The sequence below is a fragment of the Penaeus monodon genome, chromosome 14, assembly GCF_015228065.2.
Source record: "Penaeus monodon isolate SGIC_2016 chromosome 14, NSTDA_Pmon_1, whole genome shotgun sequence".
NCBI classification, from domain to species: Eukaryota; Metazoa; Arthropoda; class Malacostraca; order Decapoda; family Penaeidae; genus Penaeus; species Penaeus monodon.
The window spans coordinates 27477789-27498536 of NC_051399.1; the positions used below are offsets into that span (position 1 = coordinate 27477789).

Here is a 20748-nt window from a genome sequence, read left to right on the forward strand (position 1 = left end):
AATCATCGTATTGTTTATGCCTTGTTATGCAAATACCAAATTTGAGATAGACTAACGGATCATATGACTGGGGGATCGAAGGGAAGGAGAGGGGATGGCACGGAGGAACAATGATGATGTTCGTCTTGAACAAAGAGAGAGGAACCTTCTCGGCGTGGCGTGGCACTCGCCCTGCGACGCCGCGGTGCCATATGCCCACGCACTGTGGAAAATGACGACACAGCACATTTAAGCATTTTTGGGTGTAGCAATCGAAGAGGGAAAAGAAGGAGGAGAAGGAGGAAGAAGAACAGGAAGAAGAAGAAGAATAGGAGGAAGAAGAAGAATAGGAGGAAGAAGTGGAAGAAAAGGAAGAGGAAGAGGAAAAAGAAGAAGAAGAAGAAGAGGAAGAAGAAGAAGAAGAAGAAGAGGAAGAAAGAAGAAGAGGAAGAAGAGAAAGAGGAAGAGGAAGAAGAGAAAGAGGAAGAGGAAGAAGAGAAAGAGGAAGAGGAAGAAGAGAAAGAGGAAGAGGAAGAAGAGAAAGAGGAAGAGGAAGAAGAGAAAGAAGAAGAAGAGGAAGAAAAGAAAAGAAGAAGAGGAAGAAAAGAAAGAAGAAGAAGAGGAAGAAAAGAAAGAAGAAGAAGAGGAAGAAAGAAAGAAGAGAAGAAGAGGAGAAAAGAAAGAAGAAGAAAAGAAAGAAGAAGAAAAGGAGGCGAGAAGGGAAAATAGGTGACAGAGTTTGCTAAAGAATTGGCAATGACGGGAAACCTCTTGAGGAAGGGTTCCCCAGGTGCTTGAAGCATCGCAGGGCCGGTGGGCCGGGCCTTGCGAGGATTCGGGGATCCCTTCGGATTTCCCCTTAATCGTGCGTGCGCAAAAGGGTTTCCGTCGGAGCTGAGGACTTTGAGTAGGGCCTACGCCAGGACGTGCCCGGCTCGGAGTGGGCGGGGACCGGGGGCTTGGGGGTGCTTCAAGGTAGTGCCCTTGGGGGCTTCAAAAGGGGCTTGAGGCTTTCGCGGAGGATGAAAGCGAGTTTGGCCAGAAAGCTGCATTTAGAGGTTGGAGGATTAGCCAGAAGTGAGCGTCTCGGATTTGATTATAAAATGAATGAATGTGAATGAAAATGCCAGAAGGACTGATGAATTATTTCTTCTCTGTTTATTTATGCAATTGTCCGGCGAAGATACGAGTTGGTGTGGCTGTTGCTATTACTGAGCGACGAGTATGAGTGACTGAAAGCAGATACCACTTGGTAAGAGTGAAAGTTTGCATGCAACATTTTCAAGTGACGCAAGCGCAGGCATTCCGAGAACGAAAGTCATCAGTTGACGGTGCATTAGACGTAAAAGCGCTTTGTTTATGATATGATGGGACAAGTAGGGTAGATGTTTTAGGTCAGATGTTTTATTTCATTAATTTGCAAACTCCCTCTTTCGGGGATTGGTGTTTTGCCTTTTATGGTGTTTGGAATCCAGTCTTTCTGTTGGCTGAAGAGAATTTTGGGATTTAGTTTGTGAAAATAATAGGTCAAGCATTTTAAATTCAGTTTAAAGCCACCTGAAATATGAATATGCAATAGTCTCTCTCGCGCCCCCCACCCCCATCTCTCTCTCTCTCTCTCTCTCTCTCTCTCTCTCTCCTCCTCTCTCTTCTCTCTCTCTCTCTCCTCTCTCTTTATTCTCCCTCTCTCTCTCTTTCTCCCTCTCCTCTTCTCTCTCTCTCTTCTCTTCTTCTCTCCTTCCTCTTCCTCTTCCTCTCCCCCCTCTCCCTCTCCTCCCCCCCCCTCTCTCTCTCTTCCTATCTCTCTCCTCCTCTCTCTCTCTCCTCTCTTCTCTTTCTCTCCTTCTCTTTCTTCTCTTCTCTTTCTCCTCTCCTCTCTCTTCTCCATCTCTCCTGTCTCTTTCCCTCTCCCCCCCTCCCCCCTCTCCCCCCTCTCTCTCTCCTCCTCTTCCCTCTCCCTCCTTTCCTCCTCTCTCTCGCTCCCTCTCTCTTCTTCCTTCCTTCCTCCTCCTTCCCCCTTCCTCCTTCCTTTCCTTCCTTCCTTCCTTCCTTCCTCCCCCCTCCTCCTCTCTTCTCATTCTTCTCTCTCTCTTCTCCTTCGCCCTCGCTCCGTTATCACTCCTGACCGTAATCGGTCCGTACCGAATCCTGGTCCTTGGCCTCCCTCGAATGCCCCAATCCGGGTCTATTGTACTAGCAATTATGGAACACAGTTCCCCTGAGGCTTACTGTCGCAACGTCAACGCGCACAGTCGTATATGTTCTTTTTTTGTTGTCGTGGCCGTCATTGCGAGCTGACGGACTGCGTTACTCAGACCGGTCGGCACTCCTATACGGGTGCTGAGAATGTACTCGGTTTCTCATTGGTCTTAGAAGTTATGTGGAAACAAGGAGTAGGTGCGCGAGGTGTGGATACCTGAGGACAGGTGAAAGTGGATCATTGGGGCAGGGCGGGGGCGGAGGGAAAGGTCATAGGATACGTAGCGAAGGCAGGTGTGAGGGCGACTGACATGGTGACCAGGTGACGCGGGTCGGGGCACGGACCACACCTGCTATGGCCGTCACTTCGACCGCCTTCTCCTGGTTTCTTTAGGCGAGCTCTTTTGTGTAGTGAAAAACAAAGGAGGAAGCAATGCTTGGTGTTTTATTGTACATTGATAATCTCTCGTGAGGAATGAGTGTGGAACGCGGTTGGGCAGAATGAGCGAGAGAGTTGCCGGCTCGCGGCGGGTCCCCGGGAGAGGGTTAGGAAACAGCGCTGTATCCTGAGGGAGCAATTACGGCGTTGGGGCGATTACGGCATGGTGCAGGGCGAGGGCTAGCACAGGTGGCAACCAGGCAGACGGCAGCTGGCACACGCGAAGCCTCCACACGTGCGCGCGGCGGTCCTTCCCCACCTGCAGGCCTCGGCCGCACACGCTACCGGTCGTCCCTCACCTGAAGGGGTGCTGTCGGCCATCCTCGACGTCTTATAACTTGCCTTAAAAAAAAACGTACAGAGCGAGCACGGAAAGATTTTGGGAATATTGCGATCTTTCTCATTCCAGGGAACACCAACAAACAGAGAAGCTCGTCCATTGTTTACCTCGTGACTAATGGCCGCGCGCCTCGGCTTCATCGCACGCGTTCGAGCGTGTCCATAAATACACCGGGATTTATACCCTGTGCCGCGAGATCACGGACGACAGTGCTTTAATAAGTATAATATATATTTATGATAATACCCTAGCATTAAAGTTGGAGATGATCTCCTGCGGGAGCTCGCATAACAGGTAAAGGGAAAGCCCACGTCTTACAAATGTCCACCAGGCATGGCTGAACTGCGCCAGTGCGCTTGCTGCTGCGGGAAACGCATTGAACATTTAACAGCAAGAGCTCTCGCGCAGCCTCGAGGATGACTAATAGAACAAAAAGAGAAGGCACAGAAAAATGACACCAAGGTTAAGCTGTATCTCGATCATGATTAAGGTCAAGTGAAGGCAGACGAGGCCGTCTTGTCTTAACGATGCCGAAACTGCTATGGTTTCCTTTTGTTGGCGGTCATTTCGTTTAGTCTGTATGTTATATACACAGATGCATGGGCATGCAGTTATGCGCGCGCGCACACACACATGAATGGCAATAGTAATAATGATTATAATATATAATAGTAATAGATAAAAAAGAAAGAAATCGGAAAAAATAAGAAAGTGTACGCATATTCACAGACAAATGCATACGATTACGAGTACAACATGTAAACAGACAAACTTAATGCAAACTTGTATTCGCCCAAAATGAGTCTTCTTACGAATATAATTACGTGAAGATGAAAAAGCAATTGAGTTGAATCATAGCGAACAGCTCAAGCATTCACGAGCGCAAATTTCTAATTAGCAAGAATCAGAACGGCGTGCTTGTCGGTGCTCCGAGTCCGAAAGTAGACGACGGCCGGCGGGCGGGCGGGCAGGGGGGGGGGGTGACGACTCGCACGGGCGCGGTGGCAGGCCTGGCTCGTCGCCGCCCTTTGTTTCTGGCCCGAGATGAACACGTGCAATGATGCTCACTCCCTTGCACGTCCGTCTTGCTTGCTTGCTATGCATTGTGTCGCGCTTAGTGGGCCAAGAGGTGATGGAGGGGAAGAGGAAGAGGTTTGCATAATGCGGCTGGGGGGAGAGGGAGATAATGAAGGAGAGGCATAAGGTGATGGGGAGGTGGAGGGTGAAGGAGGAGAAGGAGATGGAGCTGGAGAGGCATAGAGAAATGGGGAAGTAGAGGATGAAGGAGGAGAAGGAGAAGGATCAGGAGCAGGAGCAAGAGGGAGGAGGGGAGAGAAATGCAGGCGCTGTGCTGGTGATACGCATTTTCCTCTCTTGCTGCTCCCGCTTTTCGTTTAAGCGGCAGCAGCGTTCGTAGGATTTCGCTGAAGACTGGCGCTCTTTGTCTGGAACGGTTGTAAGAAAGAAATCTTTTCAGTCTGAAGCTCATTAGAATGTTATTTTCTTTGAGACGTCGCAGCGTGTCCTGAGGCATGTAAACAACAATGGACTGGGCAGAGAGGGGGAGAGGGGGGCGGGATTTCTTACAGAAATTGTTCTTTCCTTTTCTTTGGCGACGACTTCCACTTGGCCGGATTTTGTAGCTGAGGAAGGGTGACGGTTGACGCCGTGTTTGTCCGGGTTTCGTTGAGGCTGGATCCCGAAATGCTCCTGGTCGGGTGGTCGCTGGCTCGGCACCGACTCCAAGCTGCTAAGATCCGTGAACCCTAGGTCCTTCAGTTGAATGGGGGATGCAAGGAGGAATCTCCGGGGAAGTAAAAGTAACGCACCTGAAGCTACCATTCCTATTCCCACCATCAAGTTTTTTGAAGCCGTGTATTCCCTTTACATGTTTTGACGAGTGTTGTTGCGTGTAAAAATCCGTGGGAAAATGTGGTTAGTATATCTTCTTTTGTATAAAATCATTTTTGCTTTTCTTTTTTAGTCCCTTTCCTTCTCCCTCCCTCCCTTTACTCTCTCTCTCTCTCCCTCTCTCTCTCTCTCCCTCTCTCTCTCTCTCTCTCTCTCTCTCTCTCTCTCTCTCTCTCTCTCTCCTTCTATCTTTCACATTCCATCCTTCCTCAATTTTGCGCCATCTTTCCACTCCTTCCTCTTCCTCTCTCTTCCTCTTCCCTTTCCCATTCCCTGATCTACGTTCATAGTCCTCCCTCCTCCTGTTCCCCCTTTCTCTGATGACATGGCGGCGTAGGTGAGGTCCCGGGTGTCCCGTGTCAGGCATGGAAGCGTGACGGGCGGAGGGTGTATTCCCGGCGTGTAATAATGGGCGGTGAGGTGGAGTGTATCGGGTCCTGGGGTGGGGTGGGTGGGTGGGTAGAGGGGAAGGTAGTCTGTCTGTCTGTCTGTCTGTCCGGGCCACGACAAAGGCTCGGGTCTGGTTTCAGCGACACCCTGACAGACACAAAACACGTGCTGCCCGACCCCGCTATGGCAAACTCTTTGGTGTCTTGGGATTTTGTTTTTTGCCATTCTGCCGAGATTATTAATTTTTCATTAATGTTATTAGTATCAAGGGGTTGATTTTGGGGTTTCGAACGTTTGGAAATTGTAATTGTTAATTAAATGTTCGTTTTGGCAATGTGTGTTGGCACGTCTGTTGTGCGTCAGTTATTGTCCAAGGAGTGATTTATGACGTGATACGTAGTTTTAATGACCGTTCATGGCGGGTTGGATTTGCGTCCGAGTGGTGCATTGATTATCGATGGTGTTTTGGTGATGCTGTTTTGTTATTTTTAGGACGGGCGGCCCGAAGGTAGACTCAGTAGTCCCAAATAATGTTAATTCTGCGAGGAATTCTAATGGGGGAAAGGATTATTATCTTTGAACGCGTGACCTGATAGCGCGCTCACCACCTGGCCTCGTCCCGGCCGCTTATTGGTGGAAGTGGAGTGGCTGTTGATGGGTCTTGGGCGCTGGAGGGGCTGCGATTGGTCAAGACACCGGAGGACACCCTGGCCGGGCCGTATCCTGTGCATAGCGCGTGCTGGGCAGGTGTCACGCTTACGATCTAGGTTGACCACTCGCGCATTTGTTTTCATTTACATTCGCCTATAATTTTCATCAGTAACAACGTAGCGACTCAAGGTTAGAATACAAGAACAATTTCCCCCCTATACAGCCACGGGCTGATTTCACAGCGAGAGAGAGCGAGCCGCTTAAAATGTCATCGGTAACGCGGTGCCTGGCAACCGAACTACGGAACAGCTGCGACGAACCAGAAGTAAGCAGCGAACTCAAGATGTCCAGTAGTTGTTCGATTAAGTGAGTGCTGGGCGGCGATCCTCCTGCTGGCCCGGGAGATGTGTTAGTGTTTTGTGCAAGTGTGTGGTTATAGAAAAAAATAAGGAAAATGCTTATCTGTTTGTCCGGTTTCGTGATTCCCCCTCCTATCAGGTAAGGACGTGTGCTATTTTAAGTGTCTTATATATTTCTGTGTTTATTTTTATTGGTAAAGTGTGGATATATATCAGTATTTTTTGCGATTACCTTTCATATAGGATATTTGTTTATCCTCTGAACGGTAAGAGACATTAATGCGAAATAGATCAGCATTGATAAAAGATAAGAGCGCGTGAGAGAGGCAGCACGTGATAAGGGCGGGCGGTGGCGTGCTCAGCTTTATTAAGAGCAGCAGAAGGCCTTACCGCCAGCTGACCTTTGTTCGCGCCTCCAGGTAATGCACCCGGTTGTCATAGCAACGCATGTGTAATCTGTTTGATGTGCAGGTTATTCGAATTATTATTTCGGAGAATTCGTAAAACTTTTGACATGGCATTTTGTGTGACGAATAATTGATGCCCGGTACTAAATTATCAGGAGGGTATTTAAGGATCAAGCGAGGCCAAATGACATTGATGTTGTGGGGAAAAACCGTTTAAAACGTTTTTTTGGAAAGCGAAGTTAATTATCATTGTTGTAAGTAATAAAGCCTTTCTGTGACGCAGTTAACTGCTGCTTTCCCCGAGAGTTTATTTACCTAATTGAAATCACAGCGACAGATAGCGTTGTCGCGAGTGATTACCAGGGATTACGAGTCTGATTTTGACATATTTAATCAACACATGTTTTTAAACTCGGCCGGACATGATAGAGAGGCGGGGAAGCTGTGCCACGGGTCAGCGGAAGTGTTAGTGAGGGTAAGTGGCGTGCCAGAAGGGGAGGGGAGCGGCGCACGTGGCCCTCAGTGCCAGCGCCGCCGCCCGTTATCTCCTGGAGCACCGCAAGGAGGTGTCAAACCGCCACCCTCACAAAAGGCACGCGCGCCTCACCTCACCTCTTCCACTTCATCCACTTCTTCCGATTCCTCCACCTCTTTTCTTTCTCTCTTATCTTCTCTTAAAGTTTCGTTCATTATTTGACTTTTGGGGAAGAAGGTCAAGCGATATGAGAAACGCGTGGTTTGAGGAGCGGGAAGTGGCATGTGCGGGCTACCGGAGACACTGTCCACCGCCTTGACCTCGGGATGACCTGCGCGCCCATCACTCATCGTCAGCTGCGTGTAGCGTGTCACGTTTGACAGCTGACCCTCCCTCAGGTCACGTCGGGACACCCGCAACAACCATATATCCTACAGTGGTTCCTGTGTTTCGTATGACACTTTTGTAACTTTATCTTATTTCTTTGTTGTCTGTGTTGTGTTCTTCGTTCATTAATGTTTCCTTCTTTTACTTGCAGTTCCCCGGTGAAGGTAGATCGTCCATATTGCGGTAAGGGGCCGCCGTCAAACCGGGGCGTGGGTCCGGGCATCACCAAGTCTTACAGCGTCGAGGGCGCGGCGCCCCCCGTCCCTCCCCACCATCTCCACCATGGGCCTCCTCACCACCACCATAATGGGAGCCTCATCCGCCGACCTCAGGTAAGCCCAACTAGTGAACATTTGTCAGCATGCCTGGCGACCGCTTATCGGTATCAATGTCAGGCGTTGATTTCAAGCTTATCTCTAGTACGAATCTGATGTCCTTTGAAAATCTTCATGTGTACTTAGAGGAGCGTTCGCCCACAGATGCCACAGGCAGTATCACAGTCGAGCGGGGTGGGCATGGGCGGGCGAAGGCAGGCGCCCCGGGGGGCGGCGGCAGATGACAGCAGCAACCGTGGCGGGCGGTGGCGAGGCAGTGGAGCGCCCGGCACCGGCCACGGATATGAACTCTCACAAGATCTTGCAGATATGCGTCTGGAGATGCTGGAACGCAGGTACGTATCGTATCCCCTTTATGGTATTTACTGCTGGTTTACTACAGTCATTTGGTCTTGATTGCGGTGAAAATGTACCTACAGTGCTTTATTAACCGTCGTTTTGCTCGCGCAGGTATGGTGGTGAGGTAGCGCGACGGGCGGCGGTGACCATCCAGAGAGCCTACCGACACTATGCCATGTACAAAAAGTTCCGCTCCATCACTGCCACAGCCAAAGCACAGGAGAAGCGCCTCTCACGGAGGTTCACCGTGGACGTGCCCGAGTGGAACGACACCTCCAATCAGCACTATCACGATGCGGAACACTTTATCCGCTCAGAGTTCGATCAGCTGCAGAGAAATCTGAGTGCCACAGGTGGGTCTCTTGCGCCCTTTTGTAAAACAAGGATAGTGTGTTCTGGCGCAGATTTTGGTTTCATTGCAGTTTGTTCATCCATTTAAAGAGCGTCATTGAATATTAAGTGTGTATAGTCGTGTACTAAGTGATTTCTACCGATAGTGTACGGCGAGGGAAGACGGCCCGCCCGGTCGCTGTCCCTGCGCGACACGCCAAGGACGACCACCCCGGCCACCTCCACGACTTCCTCGCGAATACAGCAGGACAACCATGACCTTCACGACACGCTGGCGGCCATGAATGACAGTTCCCTCTACTGTCATGTGTCAGCTCACTCTCCTCTCACGCCGACCTCCACGCCCACCCCAGCGCCCACGCACGCGAGGAACGGCTCCGGTGACTACCAGCACCAGGGCGACGTCGCCTCATACGCCTCCTCCAGGGATATCAAGTACATCTCGTCGGACGAGGGTGGCTTCGTAAGTACTGATTTTTAATGTAGGATTTTCTCTTATCCTGAAACTTCTCATGAATATCACTTCAAAGATATCATTAAAATGCTGCATTGCGTGAGGTCATATATCATGTCCTAATGTGTAAGCGTCTTCCTCCTCTAACAGGGAAGTCAGGACAGTGCAAATATGGCCCGTTTGACGGTGGTCAATCAAAGGCGAGGAGTTGGGCGTGGCAAGAAGATTCCGCCAGAGGTCCCCCGACGCTCGTCTTCCATCAAGTCCAGCGAGAGCAGTGGTAGTGTGGACAGGTCGGTATCACAATTAAGTATTATTGACATTTTATTATGATTGACATTTTGTTAGGATGTTTAACCTACATATTGCCATTATTACAATAGTTCATTTTGTTGTTGGTTTAGAGGCGTCGATGGTATTTTGAGTAGCTTCTAATATGAAATCAGGAATTTCATGGCAGGAAATATAATAGTTCATTTCTTTGCAGTGCTGCGGCGCTATCAACTGCCAACCACAGAGTACAGTGTCATCCACCATCTTTGACACCACCTTCATCTACTCCCTCGTCCCTCACTTCGGAAGGAGGACACAGTGACAGAGGCGCACTTAGAAGGTAAACAATCGTTATTTAAAACCATATTGTTATAGCCAATTATTTGTGTATGCATAAGTAACAAGGTGGTTATTTTCTTGTAATGTGTAAGTTTAATTGTATTTTTACAGAACTAATTAATCCTTATTACACAGGTCTGCAGACAATGGCTCTCTGTCCAGCGTTCAGTCCTCAGGCTCGGACTCTTCACTGTCTCAATCCACGTCTGATCGCGCTACTCCTCTATCAACCCATGACCAAGTTGATAATTCAGACTACCATCCCACTTCCCCAATATGGAAGCGCAAGAATCAGGTAGAGAACTTAAATGACAACTTTTCTGCATTCTGAAAGTTGATTTTTGAATGGTTGCAACTCATCTATTGCATGATTCTCAGTTTTGTTTTCTCAGAATGAGGCCATAATGTACTTTCAAAGGGCTGTCTGTGAAATTTGCAACGTCAACAGAAGACATTCAGCTAGTCTATTTTTACAATGATATGATTTATTCTTTGATTCGGTTTTGCTTTCAGCTTTGATTTAAAGAGTAATGAATGAATCATCACATTTTTGTTTCAAATTCTTTTTTTTGCTACCGAGAAAATTGACTCAGCTCTCAATAGTGTTCTTAGTGAGTGATCTGTTTAACATCTGAGTTTTCATCTGAGGCTCCAGTAGCTGTAAGATGGACCATAAATGTGCAGCAGAACCAAAAAGAAAATGAGTTTCACAATTCCACCAGCAGATGAGCACAAGCGAGGTCATCTATGACGATAAGCGGTTGAGCAACATCAGCGAAAACTCAGAAGATTCCCTGCAGTCCCATTCCTCGGAAGGAATGACTTACTCTCAAACCATCCCCTCACAGATCCCACACTCTGCACGCTACGCTCATGCTCATTATACCCATACTCCTCACATGCCCAAGGTAGAGTAGACAACTCTTTTATTTAGTTCATATTCCATAAGGCCACAAGTACACAGTTTTAAGTTTGGTTTTTGTTTCTTTTCTTTCTTTTTCTTTTTTTTTTCACACCTTTCAGTCTTTTCCCAGCAGATGTTTGCCATGTGTCAATATTTATGTCACAGTAATTTTGTTTTCTGCCCACAGTAAGAAATTAAAGGAATTAAGCTGTAAATATCACATATTGCTTGAAAAATTAACAACCCCCTATAAACAAACAGGTGCCAGAAGTTGTTCGAAAGAGACAATATCGTGTTGGCCTGAATCTCTTCAACAAGAAACCAGAGAGAGGTGTGACCTATCTGATAGGACGAGGCTTCTTAGAAAATTCCCCTCAAGCTGTAGCCAAATTCTTATTAACAAGAAAAGGTTTAAGCAAGCAGATGATTGGAGAATATCTTGGCAATCTTCAGAACAGCTTTAACATGGCTGTACTTGAGTAAGTAAATCTTTTATTTGGTTTAATTGTAAGATTTTCTTTTTTCTGCATTTTGGAAATATGAAATTTATGATGACTTTATAGACATAGATATTAATCAATATTGTTCCAATGATGCAGGTGTTTTGCACAAGAGATCGACCTGTCAGGTATGCAGGTAGATGTGGCTCTGCGTAAGTTCCAGACACACTTCCGAATGCCAGGAGAAGCACAAAAGATTGAACGCCTCATGCAGGTGTTTGCTCAGCGGTATTGTCAGTGCAACAGAGACATTGTGGCAAAGCTAAGAGATCCTGAAACCATTTTTGTCTTAGCTTTTGCCATTATTATGCTTAACACAGATCTTCATACTGCATCCATGAAACAAGAAAAGAGAATGAAGCTTGAGGACTTTATTAAGAATTTGAGAGGTAATTTTTTTTTTCTGAGCACATGTGCATGTAATATGAAATGGGTATTCTAACAGGAAAGACAATATATTTTGGAAAGTAGTGTTTTATAAAATGTTATTTTTATTGCCTTTTTTGTTGTTACCCTAAAAATTTGTTATTTTTTAATTTTTATCATGTCTTTTAGGTTGCATAGATTTTGATATATGTGAACTTACCAATATAATATCAGTTATTGAATTTTGTATACACAGGTATTTTTGATCATTTGCACATCTAATTATATTTGGTGATCAACAGGTATTGATGATGGGTATGACATTGAGCGTGAAATGCTGGAAGGAATGTATCAGCGTATCAAAGCCCAGGAGTTCAGACCTGGCCATGATCATGTTACCCAGGTTCTAAAGGTAAACAGGCCCATTAGAAATAACCTGTGATTTTATTTTGAATAATGCACAAAATTCTGTGTTTAAAGAAATGTTACTTTATCTACTGTATATTAACACAATCTCCCTATTCAACAGGTACAACAGACTATGGTAGGTAAGAAACCAAACTTGGCTCTACCTCACCGTCGCCTTGTTTGCTACTGCCGACTTTATGAAATTCCTGACATCACCAAGAAGGAGAGAGTAGGAGTCCACCAGCGTGAAGTCTTCCTCTTCAACGATCTGTTGGTTGTTACAAAGATTTTCTCCAAGAAGAAAAATTCTGTCACATACACCTTTAGGCAAAGCTATCCTCTTGCTGGTCTTGTGATATCCACAAAGGAGGTGCCACGTAAGTAGTGCTTTTCCTTGTAATGTCGTTAAAAGTAGTTTGTGAATATATGCTCAGTGTTTATGTAACTATACATTCTAATGCAGGTAATGATCAGAAGAATTAGTAAACCTAAAAATGATTATTTTCTTTCCAGATTATCCATATCTCATGGAAGTACGTCAAAGAGTTGATAACAAAGTCTTGATTATTTTCAATGCGCGGAATGAGCATGATCGCACCAAATTTTGTGAGGATTTGAAGGAGAGTGTATGTGAAATGGATGAGATGGAATCTTTAAGAATTGAGGGTGAGCTGGAGAAGCAAAAAGCTTCTTTGAGGGCGTCACGGCCCAACTCGACAACTGAGAACAGAGACTCCGGTGTTGCTGATATGGAACTAATGACTACAAATGAAAAGAATGGAACATTGAAATCAGATTCCACTCTGAAGAGATCAGCTCTAAGTAACTCACTATTGGACATCCATGAGGCTGGTAAGTTACATCATGATTTATTTGCATGGAAGTCATATATATTATATTTTGAAAATATTTACAAAGTTACTAACTCAGACACTAATTATGATTACTTGTTTGTAAATTTGTTATAAAAACTAAGGACTAAAATAATTTTTAAGTAAATATATCAGACCAGTAGTTTTACAGAAGTAAACTGTAGTTTGTTATAATTAGTGATAATAAAAACTGATGTCAAGATTAAGTTATTAAACTTTTGTAGATTATATTCTTACTAACTTGTATATATATATACTAACTAGAGTAAGTAGTATTATAGCAAGTTTACTGTAGTTCAAAAGGTGATTAGGAGTTTACATTCAGAAGTATTTCCTCATTTTAACATTTAGGCCATAGAGTTATATTTTAGAATGCTATTTTTGCACAGTTGAATTACCATTTAAAAAACGCATGTCCAGTATTTAATTTTTTTCACGTCACAAAATGCAAAAAATTACAAAAAAATTACAAAGCATGTTATTTAATTTCTTATTATTATGAACAGCACAAATTTTATTTCATTTTCATATATATATGCTAAAGGATGAATTTGACATATTTCTATGCAATAACCCAAGGCTAGAATGTATAGTTCAAGTAAATTAGTGTAAAAGTAGGATAACCTTTAGATTGCATCTTTAATTCATAATTGAAAATGTTTAACATTTCACCAAGCACTTCCACAATAGTTCTATATATAGATATAAGGTATATTTTGCTCCCAATGCACATGTATTGCCCACCTCCCCTACCACAGTTCAACCACCACTGCACTTACAGTAACTGGTGTACTGTAGTTCACCACAGTATAATTTGAAGTATCCACTACTTTAGATACTAGCACATTTTGAAGAGCTGCACTGCTTTTTATTGTATTCAGTATAATAGACTACTGGAGAGTACTGGACTTATTGCAGTAATTGTAGCATTTGCATTATTTACAGAGTAAAACATAACTAAACAAGTGTATCACAATAATAAAATTTGGAAATAAAGTATTCATAAATAGATATAAAAAATTAAGAACAGAATTCATGAAAGCCAGATTGCTTAATTAAAAAGAAAAAAATTGATGATCAATGATTTTATACAAAATGGTGTGCAGTGGTGTAAGTGGTGGTGTGGTTCACAGAAGGTGGTGGGCGGTCAGTGCGTCGGGGCAGTGTTGGCTCCCTCGACTCTGGCATGTCTGTGTCCTTCCAGTCCACTAGTGCCTCCAATGAAACGTCTCCTGCCAGTGGTCCTCAACAACCTGTCACCACCAGTGCCAGCCAGGGAGACCTACAACAGCAACAGCAACGGCGTTCTCTGACCTCAAATTCATCCTTCCTTGGTCAACTGTTCAGACCTCGTAGAACCTCACGTCCTGAACTAAATATGTCAGGAGTGGAGGTGTGACAGTTACATGAGCAACCTCATTTTTCATCTTCCACATAGGCATAGATGATCATGGGCAAGTCAGGTTGTATCTAGCCATATTCTAGTCTTTCAAGTGTACACACATGCATTCCAAATGGATCAGTGAGGATGAAGAAGCCCAGACCATCTATTCTGTAACTTGTCCTGCGTACCTCATACTATGTATGTGTACAGAGGCATTGGTACTTATGTAATTTAGTAGCTGTTATAAGAAACTAAACAAATTATACAGTGCCATTTAGTCAGATGTAGTCACACGTATATAACCCTGTGTAAAATACATTGTATATAAGTCATGTTAAAATAATAATCTGTGTAATATATACCTAATCCCACACTTAAATAAGTAATTGAACTTGTCCCAGACTGAGGCATCTATGTCTCCAGGCATTTTAGCATAGCAACTGCTAGTCTAAAGATATCAGGATTTCAAAGGATATCCAGAATATAATTTATAATTTTATTCAGTGTAATGTGTGCACAACAGTTAATGCAGATAGCAAGGTACAGTTTAGTTTAATTTAAACTGTATACTTCATTGTGGAAATTGACCTCTAGTCAGCACACTGATTCTGTCAGATGTTTGATGCTTCATAGGCAAATTGTTGGACTGGCTTGACCTTTTGCAATGTACCAGATTACTGATATTACCATAATAAAAACTCACATATAACATTATTGTACATATGGGATATATTGTTATCATTTTGCCAGCTTGATGTACAGGCTGTCTTTCTATGACAAATAAAGATTATGATGCAAAAATATAGACATGAATATTTATTACCCCCTGGAAGCTATTTACCAAATAAATATAAATGAAACACAATCATTTCCATACTATATATATTTGTATAGTTGTATTTACATTTTTCATTTCCTTCCTCCTCTTAGCAAGAATAATGCTAACTGCTCCTTTTCTTCAACTGGAAGACTGGTCAGGGTGTTACTCTGAACTAATTTTGCTCTCTTTGCCTCCTTGAGCTTCATGCGAGCTTTTCTTTTGCCACTGGAAGAATACAAGAATGAATGAATCAACCAAATAAGTAAAGTAAGATGAGATAAGCATTTAAAAAAAAAAAAAAAAAAAAAATCTACATACATACCCACAAAGTATATCTGATATATACTTTTATATTAGACAAGTAAGAAGGAAAATATGAAATAGTCTTTCTCACTAGTCTAACAGAAAACTATCAAAGTTTCTGAATTAAATGCTAACTTCCAGCAACTATGTCAAAATATATGAACATAATATTCAGTGACATTCTTTCTCAATGGGAAAATGAGGAAAAAAGTATTTCAATATATTACTACATAAAAGGACATTCACAATTAAATATGTACTGGCAACGTGAACAAGTCAATAAACTGTTCTCGTAATCTGTCTTTACTCATTGGTACTAGGTACATTTTTTTTTTTTTTTTTTTTCAATTTTGTATACAAGTAGATGGCTCCACAAAGAGCTTTGTCACCAAAAAGTCAATTAGTAAGCCTAACAGACCAAGTTTTTCTAATACAGTAATTATACTTACTGTTGTTATCATTATATTATCATTATTATTATTGTTGTTGACATTATGATAATGCTATTAATAATACAAATTTTCTGAAAGTAAAGGAAAAAAGGTAAATTTATGAGATCATGTAGGCCTAGTAAGTGATTCCTTGGCAGCTCAGCAGTTCTGGAGCCATCTATGTAAACAAAATCAATAAAAAAAACCTGACGTATGTGGACAAAATATTGATAAGTGGAATCAGAGGTTTCACTAGTAGTTTGCCCACTTCTGATGTCACTTCTCGAGCATGCCTCCACTGATCAAGCCCGCTCATCAGAACTTGCTTTTAGTTTTACTTGCATTATAACTTATATTTATCATGTATGTATGTATATAAAAATAAGTATGAGAAAATAATAATAATAAAGGTACATACAAGATAACAGAGATGATGGACAAGATTCCCTGATAAAGTATAGATGAGAAAGAAATGAAAAAAACAAACTCACCTTATTTTGACTTTCTTTTCTGGTTCACTTTCTTCACTACTGCTATCATCTTCACTACTTTCAGCAGCACCTCTCCCAGTATCACTTTCATCACTGCTCCTTTTAGAAGCATCTGAATCTGAATCTGAATCTGAGTCTCTCTTTTTATGACTATAAACCTTGTCAGGGTCAGGAAGGGAGTCAATGATATTCTGAGTCTCTTCATCAATATCACTCTCTTCATCTCCTTCCTCCACCATATCTTCAACTTCAATTTTTTCTTCAACATTTTTAGCCTTCTCTTTTCTTTTCTTAATTCTGAAAAACAAAAAGATATGATAACAAGTGGTATCATGAGAAATATATGAACATACCCCCCCCCCCCCCAAGTCCATGGCAGTGATGTACTAAATTTCTCTTAATATAAGGTAACTTATACAATTTTTACCCTTGAATCATTTTGAATCGCCACTGATTTCAAAATCATAACTCGTTCCGCAAGAATAATAATAAAAGCCTCAACAGAAGAAATAGCATAATCCTCAAAAGAAACTTACTCTTTCTGTTCCTTCTTTTTGCTTGCTTCTAGTTTTCTGTCAATGACATCTTCTTGCTTCATGATCTCTTGCAGTTGTGTAATATTAATTCCACTCTTTTGATCCTCTAGCTGTTGGGCAACCTTTGATGTCTGTTGAAAATAACAACAATGTAAAGGTAAATTTCTCTGGAGAAACTTAATTAAGAGGTGTGGTTTGGATTTTTTCGTTCTCTTAAACTCCATTTATTTTTCTTTCACTAGAATAGTTACCACTTCAATGCCTATAGAAACCTGCACTACCTATGCCTTCCTTCCAAGGCCATGTGTGATCAAGACAGTGTGACCTATGTGTCGACAACACCAATACAGGTCTGGTTAGTGGCTTTGATAGATTTGCATAAAGTATTAAAGGCCTTAGCACTATTGAAGATTGAAGCACTATAGACTGTGACCAGACTGAGATCATACAAATGTGACATACACATCCTTGTGAGATGACATTTCTAGAGCTGACATGACACACATGCCATTCAGAGGTAAAGGTTAACCTTGATGACAAAAGTAACAAGCATAAATAAATAAAGTTTTCTGTTCATGCAATATCAATCAAAATACTCAAGTTAATCTAATGACTGAACTAGGACCAAACTTAAATATATAAATAAATATTCCTTATCACACATAAATATTACTTAGTGACATATGCTAATTTACAAAGCTATCAATTTGAAACAGATATCAAGCATAAAAAGTTAAGTAAGTCACCTAATAATGATATACATAGACTGTCAAAGATGACAATAATTATGAAGTGAAAATACAATATTTATACTGTTAGGAAGTAATAGCATTACAAGAAGAATGTTGCAGGAATACATCAGTTGTCAAAAGGAGTATCTTTCAGTCCCCCTCTAGTTTGTGATGAGATATATAAATGTATGTACTCAATAATATTGTAAGATCATATCTCAATAAACAATATGGTGCAAACCTATCCCATCTCACCTCAGCTACAGTGATTGACTACTTACAAAATGAATAATGGCAACTATAACTGGGAGTGTCTCATACTTTTAACCCTTTACCGACGGGTGGCATGTACGCACATGCCACGGCATGGCTGGACTATCTGCCGGGGCATGTGGGTACATGCCATGGTGTATGTATGGACATGCCATGAGTTTTTTTTTTTTTTTTTTTCTTGTTACAATCATGGCAAAATATTATTGTCTGCCACTGAAAATGTGACTAAGTCGTTTTTAACACTTTCTCATTTTTACGATTTCAACTCCATGATGCCACACACTCCTTATTTTATTCAGACTATAGAGCGAATAATGATCAACTATGGAGTCTATATAACAACAAAAATATCCTTCAGTCCTGATTTATCAGGAAGTATGGCAAGTAGAGACTTTAGAAAATAATGATAACTGAAAATATAACATATGCTCATAGTATTACGAAGAAACGGCAAGGGATGCTGGTATTTGGCATGAGCGGTCGCGCATGCTAGAGCGATGATATAAGCCCCCGGCAGCAGGGCCCGGGCCACTATGAATACTACCCGTCGGGAAAGGATTAAAATGAAATTACATCATAACACTATGTTATAAATTTTGTATGTGTATTATAAAAAGACTGAAAAGTAGCAAGCCATTAAAAATAAAAACAGTAATAGTAATACACTACAACTAATACTATAATATGTAGCTCCACAACATTAACTAATCTTACCTGCTGTTTCTCGGGGTTCTTCACCTCCACACCCTCTTCATTGAACACAATTTTGGTGTTGAGGACAATGTTCTTCTTCATTAGCTTCTTGACAACAGCTTGCTTGGTCAGTGGCTTTTTTCTTAGAACTGACAACAAGAAGGTCTTCTGGGAATGATGCAGATTCTGACTCCTCCTCCTGTTCAATTTCAGCTTGTTCTTTCTTGATGCTTGTTAAGAAGTCCTCCTCATCAATGTCATCTGCAGTGTCAATGAGTGGGGTAATGATGAGAATTATAGTGAGAGTAATAGAGGCTGATGATGATGATGGTAATGGTGATAGTAGTACTGTGTAGGTACAAATACCAATGAAAATACCATTAAAAAAATAAATTGATAAACTATTATAAAAATATATACCATACTGATAATAATCATGGCCCTTAATATTTGCAAATTTACTTATACATAAGCTTTGCCTAATTATATATCAAGACATATAAAAGATGGAGTTGTGAAATACCAGTAAAAAGCAATAGAAAGCAAAAACTGTTAAATATAGAACTTTCCAAGAGACTGACATAAGTGAAAATGCACCAAGGTATTATGCTGAATGTGGTGGTGGTGGTGGTGAGAGAGGAGGAGGAGGAGGAGGAGGAGGAGGAGGAGGAGGAGGAGGAGAGGAGGAGGAGGAGGAGGAGGAGGAGGAGGAGGAGGAGGAGGAGGAGGAGGAGGAGGAGGAGGAGGAGGAGGAGGAGGTGGAGGAGGAGGAGGAGAAGGAGGAGGAGGAGGAGGAGGAGGAGGAGGAGGAGGAGGAGGAGGAGGAGGAGGAGGAAGAAGAAGAAAGGAGGAGGGGGAGGAGGAGGAGGATTTTTTAAGGTGCTTTATGTATAGATACTGTTCTTTACACATACATAAATAAATATATGGTTAGATATGTATACATTTTAAAAACATATTTGAAAAATTTCCATAGACCTAATATTAGTTTCATATTCATAAAATTGTGCAAGTAGATGAGCAGCAACATGAATCCATACAATTGACCACAAAATTTGTTTTGTTACATAATTCAGATTCCAGAAAAATCCATTAAAACTTTATCTGGAAATAACAGTCTGGGGTCCAAAGTTCAGAAACAGTTACCTTTATAGCAACTAATTCAAAGCCAAATGATAGAAAAATACAAAAGAACTCAAATATGTTTTTTCTTTTTAAATAACAGGCCTACAACATTCTTGCACACCTAACTTTCATGCTATACGCCCAAAAGTGCATTCATCCAAGAACTGGCTGCCTCTTCTCCCACTCAACTGGAAAGTCAGTCGTAAAACCAACTGTCCCAGACTTTATGGGTTAAATCAATGGTGTGACACTACCTGTTCCAAAGTCCAGGGTAGTAAATTTGGATTTCCAAGGCTTCTCATCTGCTGAGCAATTCCAGTTGTGTGTGTCTTCAGTCTGTTTGGGTCTCTGCTTCTTCTGATTCTGCAGAAATCTTAGTCTAGGTGTAACACCAAACAAGACCGGGGGAGGAAGTGAAAGGAAAAAGAATTAAAAATTTTAAAATGAATTTAAAAGTAATAAAAAAAAAAAAAAAAAAAATAATAAAATTAAATTTTAAAAAAAAATAAAAATTTTAAAATATATATCAAAATAAAAAATATAATATATTAAATAAATAATAATTTTAACATATAAAAACAAATTTTTTTAATACATAATATAAACTTTATATTAAAAAAATTTCATAGAAAATATTAAACAATATTACATAGACATTTATACATACACTACACACACCCAAAGCCCCACACACGACACCACACAAAAATATATATTATAATATAATATATATTAATTAAAATATATTAAAATATAATAATTTTAATATATAATGAATATTATATATATATATATAATTTATATATGAATATATATATATAATATAATAATATTATATATATATATATAAATTTAAAATTTTTATTATATAAATAAAATATATATATATAATCATTATATAATTAAAATTATATAATGAATATAATATATATTATAAATTTTAATTATATATATATATTATATATATATATTATATATAAATTTTTAAAAAATATATATATTATAAAAATTTTAAAAATTATATATTATAATAATAATATATATAATAAAATTATAAGTATAATAATATATATAATATAATATATAAAATATTATAGAATAAAAATATTATATTATAATATAATTAATAAATTTAAAATATATATATATATATATATATATATATAATATAATGTTTTTTTATATAAAAATATATATATATTATATATATATAAATTTATATATTATATATAATATAATTAAATATAAAAATTTTAAAAAAAAAATATAATATATTAAATTTT

At 40.8% G+C, this 20748-nt stretch overlaps 2 protein-coding genes across 7 annotated transcripts in view; one reads left to right on the forward strand and one right to left on the reverse strand.

Annotated features, from left to right (window-relative positions):
* LOC119581026 (IQ motif and SEC7 domain-containing protein 1-like) overlaps positions 1–14867 on the forward strand; it is an 89144-nt gene extending 74277 nt beyond the window's left edge. For 2 of the 6 annotated variants that reach the window (XM_037929307.1, XM_037929303.1), the window contains exons 2-15: positions 7689–7869; positions 8017–8207; positions 8323–8564; positions 8709–9025; positions 9167–9309; positions 9504–9629; positions 9764–9923; positions 10351–10536; positions 10794–11011; positions 11132–11421; positions 11701–11810; positions 11928–12183; positions 12320–12658; positions 13812–14867. In XM_037929307.1, coding sequence (XP_037785235.1) covers positions 7689–7869; positions 8017–8207; positions 8323–8564; positions 8709–9025; positions 9167–9309; positions 9504–9629; positions 9764–9923; positions 10351–10536; positions 10794–11011; positions 11132–11421; positions 11701–11810; positions 11928–12183; positions 12320–12658; positions 13812–14077 — 3025 coding nt within the window. In that variant the 3' untranslated portion in view covers positions 14078–14867. The remainder of the gene's footprint in view (positions 1–7688; positions 7870–8016; positions 8208–8322; positions 8565–8708; positions 9026–9166; positions 9310–9503; positions 9630–9763; positions 9924–10350; positions 10537–10793; positions 11012–11131; positions 11422–11700; positions 11811–11927; positions 12184–12319; positions 12659–13811) is intronic. The other 4 variants (XM_037929308.1, XM_037929305.1, XM_037929304.1 and 1 more) reach the window with 3 other exon arrangements.
* Positions 14868–14930: 63 nt separating this feature from the next.
* Positions 14931–19856, reverse strand: LOC119581027 (probable ATP-dependent RNA helicase DDX10; the record flags this gene model as incomplete). Its single annotated transcript, XM_037929309.1, is given in 6 exon segments — positions 14931–15107; positions 16108–16404; positions 16644–16774; positions 18362–18481; positions 18483–18601; positions 19720–19856. Coding segments are annotated over 6 exon segments (940 nt in total), but the record flags the coding sequence as incomplete, so codon positions are not given.
* Between the last annotated feature and the right edge of the window lie 892 nt (positions 19857–20748).